The sequence below is a fragment of the Pan troglodytes genome, chromosome 21, assembly GCF_028858775.2.
Source record: "Pan troglodytes isolate AG18354 chromosome 21, NHGRI_mPanTro3-v2.0_pri, whole genome shotgun sequence".
In the NCBI taxonomy this organism is placed as follows: Eukaryota; Metazoa; Chordata; class Mammalia; order Primates; family Hominidae; genus Pan; species Pan troglodytes.
This window is the reverse complement of record NC_072419.2, coordinates 12,125,145-12,139,794: the sequence shown is the minus strand read 5'-3', so window position 1 is coordinate 12,139,794 and position 14,650 is coordinate 12,125,145. Positions and strand designations below refer to the sequence as shown.

At 38.4% G+C, this 14,650-nt stretch overlaps 1 protein-coding gene across 6 annotated transcripts in view; it reads left to right on the top strand.

Moving 5' to 3' along the window:
• The window catches only part of GPCPD1 (glycerophosphocholine phosphodiesterase 1), a 66,724-nt gene that overhangs the window by 44,324 nt on the left and 7,750 nt on the right, over positions 1-14,650 (top strand). For 5 of the 6 annotated variants that reach the window (XM_009436763.5, XM_514503.6, XM_009436765.5 and 2 more), the window contains 6 exons: positions 69-108; positions 1,762-1,823; positions 5,302-5,367; positions 6,758-6,894; positions 8,020-8,155; positions 8,733-8,893. In XM_009436763.5, the coding sequence (XP_009435038.1) occupies positions 69-108; positions 1,762-1,823; positions 5,302-5,367; positions 6,758-6,894; positions 8,020-8,155; positions 8,733-8,893 (602 nt within the window). Of the gene's footprint in view, positions 1-68; positions 109-1,761; positions 1,824-5,301; positions 5,368-6,757; positions 6,895-8,019; positions 8,156-8,732; positions 8,894-11,824; positions 12,277-14,650 lie in introns of those variants that run through there. The other variant, XM_063802500.1, reaches the window with a different exon arrangement.

Here is a 14,650-nt window from a genome sequence, read left to right as displayed (position 1 = left end):
TTCTGTTAACCATCTCTTCATAAACTAAGCCTTCCTTTCTGATTTCATTTTGTTTGTGTGCTTTCTAGCTCACTCATGTGACTGCACTGAAATCTAAGGATCGGAAAGGTATGTACCAATATGGAAACACTGTTTTCCTTTTGTAGTTAGCATTAATAGGATTTTTAAACTCGATTTTAGCACATACTTGATACTTGGTCACTTTTATGAGTATAATACTGGGCCTTCTAAAAGTAATTTTATAGCTCGGAAATGAATTTGCATTTGTTTTCTACTAAATATATATCATGTGTATAGTAACCATTGCATTGCTTTTCTTAGCTTGATGATCAAAGTGTTAATACCTATCAATCTTTCCAAACATTCTTAACCATTACAAAGTAGAAAGTAAATCAACTATAGAATCCGGCTACAGGGTCAATTTGAACCAGCTCTTCATTTACCTGTTATGACCGCGGGCAAGCTTTGTCCTGCCTACCACATCCCTTTATAATTTCACTTCACTTTTCTACTCCCATAGAAATTAATGGCTGTGCCATTCATATGAGGCTTATTGTATTCATTTTAAATCCTTTATTTTCATATATGTCCTGTCTTTTCAACTAGAGTGTTAGCCCCTCACGGGTAGGAAAATGTTTTTATATTCCCAGAGACTGATGGTGCTGTACATATAGTAGGTGTACTATAGATATAGGTGTTTATCTGTAATTGTGATAACCATACAGTTTTAATATCTTTATAAAGATTGTGAAGTGCTTAAGACCAAAGATTATCCCCACCCAGAGCATAAACGTAACTATATAGGCTTATAGATATTTTATGAGTCTTAGTAATAAAATGAATTTTACCTTTAGTTTATTCTACTGGAAAATTATACATGATTTTGTCTTTGAATTTGTAATACAGGTTTTGTGTGTGCGTTTTTAAGAAAAACTTGATATTTTAATTTTTTCCACTTTTGGAAAATAATTCTTTTTTTAGTCTATATTGATTAATTGATAATAACAAAAGCACAATAGTTGCTGTATATTCTCTTAATTTGTAATTTCTGAGCTGATTTTAGTATTTCAAATAGTAGTCTTAGCAAAATCACACAACTCTTAATTCTCTGGAGAAATAGCAAAACCACAGCTTATGACTACATTTTAAAGAGTAGTACTTTAGTACAAATTTTATAAGAAAATAATCACTCTTGGGTCTACAGACTGGTGTCTATTAATCGTTGCAAACTGGTTTTCATGATGCTTATTTAGAAAATGGGTTTTTGATGTTTAATACATACAAGAGCCTTTAAAAAATACTGTATATAGGGGCTGGACACGGTGGCTCACTCCTGTAATCCCAGCAGTTTTGGAAGCCGAGTTGGGAGAATTGCTTGAGGCCAGGAGTTCAAGATCAGCCTGAGCAACTAGACCTCATTTCTACAAAAAAATTTTTAAAATGAGCTGGATGTGGTAGTGCATGTCTGTGGGCATAGCTACTCGGGAGTCTGAGGCTGGAGGATCAATGCTTGAGCCTGCTTGAGTTTGAGGCTACATTGAGCAATGATCATTTCACTGTGTTCCAGCCTAGATGACAGAGTGAGACCCTACCTCTATTAAAAAAAAAAAGGGATCTCAGAGTTACTTATGCGCTCGCACTTGCTCACACACACACTCTCTCTCTCTTTCCCTGTTTTTTTTTTGGCGCTAAGGATTTAAGAAAGCTCTTAGTGATATAGTGGTATTTTATTTACTGAGATTTTGTGTTTTAAAATTTCAGAATCTGTGGTCCAGGAGGAAAATTCCTTTTCAGAAAATCAGCCATTTCCTTCTCTTAAGATGGTAAGTTATTGAGGAAAACCAAGGCAAGGCTATCATTAACTTTGTTATGTATGAATAATTTACTTTTGTTTCTTAAAAGGATCCTAAAAAGGCTGTGTTAAAGACAATGTTAATATGAATTTATCATCATTGGTGCCTTTTAGAGAAGATACTTTGTGTGTTTGTGTGTGTGTGTGTGAGTGACAATCCCACTTTGACATCTAGGCTGAGTGCAGTGGCGTGATCAGGGCTCACTGCAGCCTCAACTTCCTTGGCTCAAGTGATCCTCCCACCTCACTCAGTCTCTCAAATAGCTGGAACTGCAGGTGTGCACCACCATGCCTGGCTAATTTTTTTATTTTTTTGTAGAGATGGTCTCACCTTGTTGCCGAGGCTGGTCTCAAGGGAATTCAAACCTCTGGACTTATGCTGTCCCCCAGCCTCAGCCTCCCCAAGGGTTGAGAATACAGGCATGAGCCAACACACCCAGCCAATAAGATTCATTCTTGTGTAGTATACTTGTGCTGCTTTTTTTCTTTCCCCAAGAGTAACTTCTACTCAAATAAATAAAAATTCCCATCTCAGTATGGTAATTTGGTAAGAGTAGCAAATCCATATATTTCTGTTTATAAATGGGAAGGAGAGGGCACAGGTATAGGAGTGAGAGAAAGGTGATGGTGGGAGAGGCAGCTTTTGTTTTTTTTTTTAACAATATTTTAAACTGTTCCTTAGTTTTGAGAGGGAAGCGAGTTTCTTCAACCAAAGAAAATAAGTGCCCCTCTTACTTAAGATGATATTGAAATTTCAGAAATTCACTCTGAAAAAATAGATCTTCACACAAAAACTAGCATGAAGACTTAAAAACTAGATACAGTTTAATACGGGAACACCCTTGACAGCATCAGGAAAGCCCACACAGATGCCAAGGAGATGCTGGCTCTGCTTTTGTTCCACCGACTCCAGTTTCTAAATTCTGGTCTTTCTCATTGTCTTTTTCTGCTCGTGTCAGGTATAGTAGATTTCTTAGGCAAAAATAGGTAATTTTAGTTTACTATTATGTGGAAATTCTTATTTGGGGAGTGGAGCTTATTAGCTTGATGGGTTTTATCTAGTATATTAGCTACTTGCTAAAACGTGTATATAAATGTATATATGATTTAGAAAGGAAAGAAGTGACTATAATGAAGGTTTTGTTAAAATATTTAGGTATGTATTTCTTGAGGGGTTCATAAAACAATCTAAATCATTAAAATCTCAGTGGTTAAAGGTAAATTAAGTATTGATTATTCACTCTGCAAAAAGGATGCTAAAAGAGAGCCCCTGCAATGAACATTATCCTAGTGCATTTAAAACATCATTTTTGGCCAGACATGGTGGCTCATTCCTGTAATCCCAGCACTTTGGGAGGCCAGGGCAGGCAGACTTAAGCTCAGGAGGTTGAGGCTGCAGTGAGCTGTGATTGTGCCACTGCACTCCAGCCTGGGCAACAGAGAGAGATCCTGTCTCAAAAAATAAATAAGTAAAATGTAATTTGTATAACTTTTAAGGTACTTATGAAGCCCATCTAAGTAAGATCATTTCTTCTAATTCAATTTTCTAAAATCATTTGTTTTTTAGAAATCTCATGATTCCCAGGAAAAAAATTTTAAATTGTAATACAGGTTTGACAACCTTTTAGTCAAATAAGTTAAAACACACACGCAAACTCATTTACTCACTTTGCCATTATAATTCAATCACAAAGAAATTTTGGCCAGGCGTGGTGGCTTACGTCTGTAATCCCAGCACTTTGGGAGGCCGAGGCAGGTGGATCACGAGGTCAGGGGATCAAGATCATCCTGGCTAACATGTGAAACCCCGTCTCTATTAAAAATACAAAAAATTAGCCAGGTGTGGTGGTGGGTGCCTGTAGTCCCAGCTACTCGGGAGGCTGAGGCAGGAGAATGGCGTGAACTCAGGAGGCGGAGCTTGCAGTGAGCCGAGATCGCGCCACTGCACTCCAGCCTGGATGACAGAGCGAGACTCCGTCTCAAAAAAAAAAAAGAAATTTTAACGCCAAAATAATACCAAATATAATCTCATTATATAGACACTTTTCTGGCAAATTTGCCTTTTAGCAATCTCAACACTAATATATTGTCCTAGTCTTTCTCATTTTGCATTAGTCCAGCAAAAATATGACAGATACGTTAAATAAGTCTTTAAATATAGGAGAAAATTTAAAAAGCCCCACACAAAATTGAATACAAACTGTTTTAGATGCTGTACTTTACATGCAGCTGGTTAAGAGTAGACCCAGAGCTAGATGCCAGGTCACCAGACTCCTGGGCTGTGTTCTTACCACTATATTATTCTGTTTGTATGCATTTATTTGCTATTAAAAATTAAATACCGTATGTGCTATACATGTTCTTTGATACCTATAATTTTGAAGTATCTAAAATAATCTGCCTGGCACAGTGGCTCACCTCTGTAATCCCAGCACTTCTGGAGGCCAAGGCAGGTGGATCACCTGAGGTCAGGAGTTTCAGACTGGCCTAGTCAACATGGTGAAACCCATCACTACTAAAATACAAAAAATTAGCCAGGCGTGGTGGCAGGCACCTGTAATCCCAGCTACTCGGGAGGCTGAGGCAGGAGAATTGCTTGAACCCCAGAGGTGGAGGTTGCAGTGAACCGAGATTGTGCCACTGTGCTCCAGCCTGGGTGACAGAGTGAGACTATGCCTCAAAAATAATAATAATATAACATAATCTCTGTCAAATTCATTTTGCCCTGAGCATATTTATGTATATGTCTGGGCTTCATGTTTGTTTAAGACTGAACAAGTCCGTTCTTTGGAGGTTACTAACCAAGTTTCATATTTTCAATGTCATTTTCTAGTTAAAACTGCCAAAATAATCTGATGGCAAAGTGTCTAGATAATTTAGTTTAGATACACTGATAGCATTTGTCATTTATATAAATTATAACTTTTTTGATTTATGAGCTGCAGCATAATGTTTTCATTTTGGGGATACATCTTTTCAGGAAGTTATGGTATTTGTTTAGCATCATCACCTTCAAAACAATCTAAAAATCATGGTTTTCCATAGATTTTAGGCAAGTAGATTGACATCCCCAAATGCAATGTAGAATACATGACAAATGTCTTGAATTCATGATGTTGCCTATTGTGTTAGAGTTCACTTTGGATGTTTACTAGTAATGGCGAAAAGGATTTGAGGTTAAGGACCATCTTTGTGTTGGTCAGTTATCACAGACGGTGCCTGAGACTCCTGCTTTTGCTGCTTAATTTCTTTTGACCTTATTTAACATAATCATCTACCAGGTTGTCACTTTGAGTATGACAAAATATGTTTGTGCATTATGCACAAAACATTTTATTGCTACTAATGATAAATTCTTATTATTTTTAGTAATAATTGTATTTTTTTTGTTTTCTTATTCTGCTATCCATCTCATCAAAAACAAAATTTACCAACAAACAAAACTGTAGGTTTTAGAGTCTTTGCCAGAAGATGTAGGGTTTAACATTGAAATAAAATGGATCTGCCAACAAAGGGTAAGTAATTCTCTATGCAGCACATTCTGTACTCTCTATGCCTATCTAAAAAATTCTTTCATTCCTGTCTTTGTATTTTAATGGAATAAGCTAAATTAAAATCTCATTGTGGCTTCCTCCATCAAGCACAATGCTTATTGGACCCTTTAAATAAAACATATCTTGCATTCATGCTAGTATGTGAGTATTTCAAATTAATGATGAATATTGTAAAAATTTCAGTTTACATGTGTCTTGTGTGAACAATATGATGGTTTGGGGGAGATACTTATAAAGTGGACAGTCACATCTCTTGCATTTAGTTTTTACTTTCTTATTCCCATGTAAGGATGTTTTAAATAATTTTCTAAGCAGTTTTCTGTTGTTAACAGTAGCTAGTAATAATTACTCAGGAAAAAAATTTCTGCAGTTGTTTTAAATCACTTACAAATTTAGTCATTTTTTTGTTCAACAAATATTTTTTGAAAATCTGCTGTGGACCAGGCATTTTCCAAGTGCTCGGGACAAGTAGTCCACAAAAGAGAATAAGGCCTTGTCTTCCTGGGACTTATATTTCAGTTGTGGAAAACAATTAGCTAACTATTGAATATATCAGAGAGAATATGTGCAGATTGATGGGATGCATTGCAAGGGGCTTGGGGTAGTAGAGTGTGGGCTGTTGAAAGTAGTTAATTCAGATGTCATGATTGGGCATTGAGCAATACCCTTGAATTTGTTTTGGTCAGAATAATCTGTAATTGCCCTCAAATTATGCTGTTTGTGACAAGCTGGTCCTCATTAATGTAGTGAATTCTCGACTAAGGTTTCCCTAATAATGTGATTTTTAGTTTTCTGAGCTTCTAGAATTATTTCAGTGACTAATACTTAAAACATTTAACATTTGAATGTCAATAGAGCTGGCTTGGTGTCTTGGCTATATTTATTGAGTTACTTTAATTAATTTTTGGTTACTTGATATGCCCAAGACCCAAAGAATGAGACTTTTAAACTGGTAATTAATAATTAGTAGGGACATTTTATTAATTTGTTAGCAGACGATGTGTGTGTCTTATAATTTATGGAAATAAAGTCATAGCAGACTGCAAAATTCTAGAGTTTTAGCTTTTATTTTAACTTTATTAATGCAAAAGTGTATTGATGATATAGTTAATAGTTACTTGCTTTTTGTATGAGAGTCTCTATGTCTGAATTATGACCTGTGTCATCACTAAATAGCTTTGTGAGCTTGGGCAGATCACTTAATCTTTTCAGGTTTCATCATCTATAAGATAATAGTTGGACTAGATACTGTCAGGAGTTTTTTCATCATAGCTTGCCAGAATAAAAACAGAGTTGCTAGCACTGATTTTAGGATGTGCAGTGACTTTTATTTTGCTTTCTCTTTCACTAGGATGGAATGTGGGATGGTAACTTATCAACATATTTTGACATGAATCTGTTTTTGGATATAATTTTAAAAACTGTTTTAGAAAATTCTGGGAAGAGGAGAATAGTGTTTTCTTCATTTGATGCAGATATTTGCACAATGTGAGTAATACTCTGTATTTTTTCCTATACTCTTAGAATGTGTCTAGGACTTAAGGCAGCAGTCTGGAGGTGGGGTAGTTGTCCAGCTTTCCCCCATGGTCTGTCCTCTGAAATCGTGTCAGGTTGTGTGTTTCCTCATGCCCTTTCTTGACTGCTTGCTAGGGTGCCTACTACTCCTGTGAAGTCCACACCTACTAGGTCCTAGAGCCTTACACCCTTTATTTTACAGGCAGGTCATATACTCCTTACCATATTGTAAGCTCCCTAGGGATTTATCACTGCCGATATCTGAGAATATTTTAGCTCTTGTATAGAAAAATTTTAAATTTGTATTTATCTTTTATTAAAAAAAATGGTTTTTGAGACAGGATCTCACTCTGTCACCCAGGCTGCAGTGGTGTGATGATGACACTGCAGCCCTGACCTCTTGGGCACAAGCAGTCCTCCTGCCTTGGCCTCTTGAGTAGCTGGGACTGCACATGCGTGCCATTAAGACTGGCTAATTTTGTATTTTTTTGTAGAGATGAGGTCTCCTCCTGTTTCACAGGCTGGTGTCAAACTCTTAGGCTCAAGTGACTTTCCTGCCTTGGCTTTCCAAAGTGTTTGGATTACAGGCATGAGCCACTGCACTGTACCTGGCCTGAAAAGGCAACACATGTTAATAATGGTGGTTTTAGCTGAGAAATGGGAATATGTTTCTTTGTTTTCTTTCTTTCTTTTTTTTTTAAATCTATTTATTTATTTGAGACAGAGTCTTGTTCTGTTGCCCAGGCTGGAGTGCAGTGGTGTGATCTCGGCTCACTGCAACCTCTGCCTTCAGGTTTCAAGTGATCTGGTGCCCCAGCCTCCTCGATAGCTGGGATTACAGGCCTGTGCATGATACTCGGCTAATTTTTGTATTTTTAGTAGAGATGGGATTTCGCCATGTTGTCCAGGCTGGTCTTGAACTCATGACCGCAAGTGCTCTGCCCACCTTGGCCTCCCAAAGTGTTGGGATTACAGTTGTGAGCCACCGTGCCCGGCCTCATTTGTTTTCTTTATACTTTCAGTGTTTTCTAAAATTCCAAAAAGGAATATTACAGTTACCCCCCACTGAAAGGTATTTTTTAAATTGTTTCTTTTCAGGGTTCGGCAAAAGCAGAACAAATATCCCATACTATTTTTAACTCAAGGAAAATCTGAGATTTATCCTGAACTCATGGACCTCAGATCTCGGACAACCCCCATTGCAATGAGCTTTGCACAGTTTGAAAATCTACTGGTAAGTTATGTTTGAATTTTTATCTTTTTAATGTTCTGTTTTCTATTTTGGAGTAGTAGTAAAGATTTCATATTACTTTACCCATCGAATGTTAATGTTTTGACTAAACAGTAGCAAACAAGTGGCTCTACTTAAAAGCGAGGATATTAGATCTCAGGATGAAAAACAATTACATTAAGTACAAAATTGGTTATAGGCATACGTTAAATTTTTTAGTTTAACTTTCTGAATAGATTTTATGAATAATTTAAAAATGTTTAGACTGTATGCTTTTAAAAATATTATTCCCATTTTACAGATGAACGTGAACTTGTTTTGATAGAGCATTCCATTAGTACATTTTTTGACTGCACATTCAATATGTATGTTTATACATTATGTATATATTAATATATTGTGAATATATTTATGTATGAAGTGTCCATTAAAAAGAATAAGATAAAGTAATTGGAAGAAAAAAATCTACCATTTTCTTTTCCCGCCTGCTGTACTTTGGAGAGCACTGATTTAGAGTGTGAGCATTTAGCTTTGCAGTTAATGTTTCTTTTTCATGCACAACTAATTTTTCTTCTTCTAGGGGATAAATGTACATACTGAAGACTTGCTCAGAAACCCATCCTATATTCAAGAGGCAAAAGCTAAGGGACTAGTCATATTCTGCTGGGGTGATGATACCAATGATCCTGAAAACAGAAGGAAATTGAAGGAACTTGGAGTTAATGGTCTAATTTATGATAGGTATTTGTTTTTCATGAAAAATTTTCATGGAATTTAGAAGTATAGATTTCATCTTACGAAATTATAAATAAAATTAAACTTAGTTAAGTTAAAATTCTGCAGTTCAGCCTGAGGTTATCTTGACATTTGCCTGTGGGTGTTTTCAAAGTTTGAAGGATAGCAGAATCACTTGGGAAGCTTGTTAAGGATTCAAATGACTGGGCCCTAACTCAGATATATATACTAAATCACCCTGAGGGTGAGGGTGACTGCCAGCCCTTAGACCTCTTCTCTGTCTATACCGACTTTTTCATTCCTCTTGTCCAATTCTGTGGCTTTTCATAACTTTCTGTGTTCTCACACTTACGTATGTCCAACTCAGACCCTTCCCTAGACCTCTGTAGACTTTTATTTCCAGGTACTGACACCTGTTCCTCTTACAGTCTTCCTGATTTCAGTATAAGTGACAATTCAGACCATATTCTTAGTCTTCCATGACTGTTCTTTATCTCATACCCCAAATCCAGTCAGATAGAAAATCTTTTTGTTCTGTCTTCAAAATATATCCTGAATCAGACTACTCACCAAGTTAACTGTTGTCACTCAAGTAAAGCAGCTCATCTTTGGTGTGGATTGTTGAGGTAGTCTGCCCCCTGGTGACTGCCTCTACCCTTAACGGTCAGGCTGTTTATTCTTACTACAGTAGTGAGAGGGAAGCTTTTAAGACCTATCTCTGATCATGTTGCTACTTAAAACTCTCCCACAGTTTTCTGTGTCACCTAAAGGAAAAGCTGAAGCCTGAGGGCCCTATATGAGCCAATCTGCCACCCCACGACCTTCCAACCCTCTTTCCCTCTCTGACCTTCCACAAAATTCCCCCATCTGCTGTTTCCCATTCTTTGGAGAAAGACTTCCGTAACAATTTAAATGTCACCTCAGTGAGGACTTTCTTGAATAACTGATTTCAAATAACAACTTCTATTCACAGTGCACTTCCTGACTTGTCTCCATATCATTTATCATCATCTGACACACCACATATTCTGTGTTGTATTTTACTTGTTTTTCTCCCTAGCCCCTTTCCTCCATCCTCCTTGGCACTAATGCACACATGCAAATGAGAATATAGGCTCCATGAGGAGGGCAAGGCTGTTTGCCTGATTTGTTCATTGCTATTGAGGTTAGAACAATGTGGGGCATCCAGTAGGGATTCAAATAATTTATTGAACAAATCTTTTTTTTTCCATCAGCTTCTTTGGCAGCCACTAATCTGAGAGTCAAAAAGGTTTCTTTAGTATAAAGACATTTGGGGTTAGAAGGGATGTCATTTACTCTGCTGAGGGATTAGTAGACTTGCGCATACAGGTGTACCTCAGCGATAGTGAAGGCTGGGATCCAGACCACCACAGCAAAGCAAGTCCTAAATCTTTTGGTTCCGAGTGCATATAAATGTTATGTTTAGGCCGGGCGCAGTGGCTCACGCCTGTAATCCCAGCACCTTGGGAGGCTGAGGCGGGCAGATCATGAGATTAGGAGTTTGAGACCAGCCTGACCAACATGGTGAAACCCTGTCTCTACTAAAAATACAAAAATTAGCCGGGTGTGGTGGTGCGTGCCTGTAATCCTAGCTGCTCGGGGCTGAGACAGGAGAATCACTTGAACCCAGGACGCAGAGGTTGCAGTGAGCCGAGATCGTGCCACTGCACTCCAGTCTGGGTGACAGAGTGAGACTCTGTCTAAAAAAAAAGTTATGTTTATACTACATTGTAGTTTACCAAGTGTACAGTAGCGTTGTGTCTGAGAAAACACAGTATATATCTTAATTTTAAAATACGTTATTACTAGGAAATGTTAACAATCTACCTTCAGCAAATCATAATCATTTTGCTGCTGGAGGGTCTTGCTTTGATGTTGATGGCTGCTGACTGATTAGGGTGGTGGTTGCTGAAGGTTGAGGTGGCTGTGGCAATTTCTTAAAATAAGACACAAATGAAGTCTGCTGTACCCGTGGACTCTTCCTTTTACACAATATTTCTCTGTCCCACATGATGGTGTTTAAGAGCATTTTTCACCCACAGTAAAACATCTTTTTTATTTGTTTTTGCTTTTTGAGACAGAGTCTCACTCTTAATACCCTGGCTGGAGTGCAGTGGCATGATCTTGGCTCACTGCAACCTCCATCTCCTGGGTTCAAGCGATTCTTCTGCCTCCTGGGTAGCTGGGATTACAGGCGCACGCCTGCCACCATGCCTGGCTAATTTTTGTATTTTTACTAGAGAAGAGGTTTTGCCATGTTGGCCAGGTTCTTGAACTCCCGACCCCAAGTGATCCACCCGCCTTGGCCTCCCAAAGTGCTGTGGGATTACAGGTGTGAGCCACCGCGCCCTGCCAAAACATCTTTATTTTTATTATTATTTTTTTGAGATTGAGTCTCGCTCTGTCGCCCAGGCTGCAGTGCAATGGCACAATCTCGGCTCACTGCAACCTCCGCCTCCCAGGTTCAAGTGATTCTCCTGCCTCAGCCTCCCGAGTAGCTGGGACTGCAGGCATGCACAACCACATCCAGCTAATTTTTGTATTTTTGGTAGAGACAGGGTTTCACCATATTGGCCTAGGCTGTTCTCGAATTGCTGACCTCAGGTGATCTGCCTGCCTTTACCTCCCAAAGTGCTGGGATTACAGGTGGCCACCACTCCCTGCCCCACAGTAGTACATCTTTAAATTGGAGTCCATCTTCTCAAACCCTGCTGCTGCTTTATTCACTAAGTTTATGTAATATTCTGAATCTCTTGTTGTCATTTAAACAATGTTCAGAGCATCTTTGTTGGGTGGATTTGTCTCAAAAAACCATTTTCTTTCCTCATCCATAAGAAGCAACTCCTCGTCTGTTAAAGTTTTATCATGAGATTGCAGCAATTCAGTCACATCTTTAGGTTCCACTTCTATTTCTAGGTCTCTTTCTATTTCCACCACATCTGCAGTGACTTCTTCCACCGAAGGTTTGAACCTCTCTGGCATCTATGAGGATTGATATCAGCTTCTTCCAAATGCCTGTTAATGTTGATATTTTGCTCTTGTCCCATGAATCAGAAATGTTCTTAATGGTATCTGGAATGATAAAAAGTTTTCAGTTTACCTTGCCAAGATCCTTCAGAGGAATCACTGTCTGTGGCAGCTACAGTCTTTGAAATGTATTTCTAAGGTAATAAGACTTGAAAGTCAGAGTGACTCCTTGATCCATGGGCTGCAGAATGGATTTTGTGTTAACAGGTATGAAAGCAGCAATCTCTGTTAGAGTTCCTGGGTGACCAGGTGCATTGTCAATGATCAGTAATATTTTTTCTTCCTGAGCTGTACGTCTCAACTATGGGCTTAAAATATTCAGTAAACCATGCTGTGTACAGATGTGTTGTCATCCAGACTTTGTTGCATTTCTGGAGCACAGACAAAGTAGATTTAGCGTAATTCTGAAGGGCCCTACAATTTTCAGAGTGTTAAATGAGTATTGGCTTCAACTTAAACTCATCATCAGTTGTATTAGCCCCTAACAAGAGAAGCAGCCTGTTTTTTGAAGCTTTGAAGCCAGGCATTGACATCTCTCAAGCTATGAAAGGTCTAGATGGGCATCTTCCAATAGAAGGCTGTTTTGTCTACATTGAAAATCTGTTGTTCGGCCAGGCGTGATGGCTCACGCCTGTAATCCCAGCACTCTGGGAGGCCGAGGTGGGCGGATCACAAGGTCAGGAGATGGAGACCATCCTGGCTAACACGGTGAAACCCCGTCTCTACTAAAAATACAAAATAATAATAATAATAATAATAATTAGCCGGGCGTGGTGGCGGGCGCCTGTAGTCCCAGCTACTCAGGAGGCTGAGGCAGGAGAATGGCCTGAACCCAGGAGGCGGAGCTTGCAGTGAGCAGAGATCACACCACTGCACTGCAGCCTGGGTGACAGAGCGAGACTCTGTCTTAAAAAAAAAAAGAAAAGAAAATCTGTTGTTCAATGTAGCCACTTTAAGTGATCTTAGCAAGACCTTCTGGATACCTTACTGCGGCTTCTCCATCAGCACTTGATACTTAACTTTGCACTTTTACGTTATGGAGACAGCTTCTTTTTCCTTAAACTTCATGAACCAACCTCTGTTGGGTTCCAACTTTTCTTCTGCAGCTTCTTTACCTCTCTCAGCCTTGATAGAACTGAAGAGAGTTAAGCCCTTTGAATTAGGTTTTGGCTTAAGGAAATGTTTTGGCTGGTTTGATCTTCTATCCAGGCCATTAAAACTTTCTCCTTATCAGCAATAAGGCTGCTTTGCTTTCTTTTCATTGTTGTGTTCACTGTAGTAGCACTTTCAATTTCCTTCAAGGACTTTGCATTCATAACTTGGTTAACAGTTTGGTTCAAGAGGCCCAGCTTTCAGCCTATCTTAGTTTTTAACATGCCTTCCTCACTAATCTTAATCATTTCTAGTTTTTTATTTAAATTGAGAGATTTAAGACTCTTCTTTCACCTGAGCACTTAGGGGCCATTGTAAGGTTAATTGGCCTGATTTCAGTATGGATGTGTCTCTGAGAATAGGGAGGCCAGAGGAGAGGCAGAAAGATAGGGAGGGGAGAGGCTGGTCAGTGGAGCAGTCAGAACACACTGATTTATGGGTATGATTCGTGGCACCTCAAAACAATTACAATAGTGACATCAAAGATCACTAATCACAGATCACCATATCAGATAGAATCATAATGAACTTTGAAATATTGTGGGAATTATCAAAATGTGACGCAGATATGAAGTGAGCACATGCTGTTGGGAAAATGGCACCAACAGACTTGCTGGGTGCAGGGTGGTCACAAAGCTTCAATTTGTAAGAAACACAGTATCTGAAAAGCGCAGGTGGGGCATGGTGGTTCATGCCTGTAATCCCAGCACTTTGGGAGAAGACCCCATCTCATATAAAATAAAATTAAATTATAAGAAATTTAAAAAAAGAAGACGAAGTGCAGTAAAACGAAGATTGCCTGTGCTTGAGAAGTGTTACACAAAGAGTAAGTGATAAAATCTCACTAGGCCTGCTTTAAACAATACATTCCTTAGATTTGGTTCATATTACTATTCTTCCCATAAAGTTATATTACTTTCTGAATAAAGCTTGTTTTCCTTCCAGTATTTTGTCTCAATTAGTTTGGTTTTAAAATTGTAGTCCAAGTAAATCCTACCTACTTGCCTTTTAAACTATTTGGTTAATTTTGCATGAAATAGCATGAGTGACGCATAGCGCTCTTCAGCATTTCCAACTAATTTAATTAAAATTTTAAATAATTTGGAACAAGTACTGGCTTTAGCAAATTTTTGAATGTGTATGGTTATATGTGTATTTTTGTTACAAGGAATGATTACAAATATTTTCTGACAAGGAAGTATATTATGAGATTATATCATTTATGGTTTTGTAGAGTATACAAATTTCAGGCAGATTCTTCATCTCAAGGGCTTTACTTGGTTGAAATCAAATGTTGACATTTAATGGAGAATAGGAAGATACATGATATAACAGGTGCTCAAGAAAGTTCTCCCTGGCTTGGGCGCTTTAAAGAGGAAGAATTGAGTTGGAATTTGGGGAGTGGTTATGTTTACTTTGACAAGATTTGTGTTCTAGGCAGAGGCAAGAGTGTAAATCAGGGCATGACTGTTGAGGGTTTCAGGGAGGTGGCCAGGCACTGGATTCCTAATAGGGTCTGAGGAGGGGAAAGGTGGGTTGTGTTGAGTTGGTTTTTACCCTCAA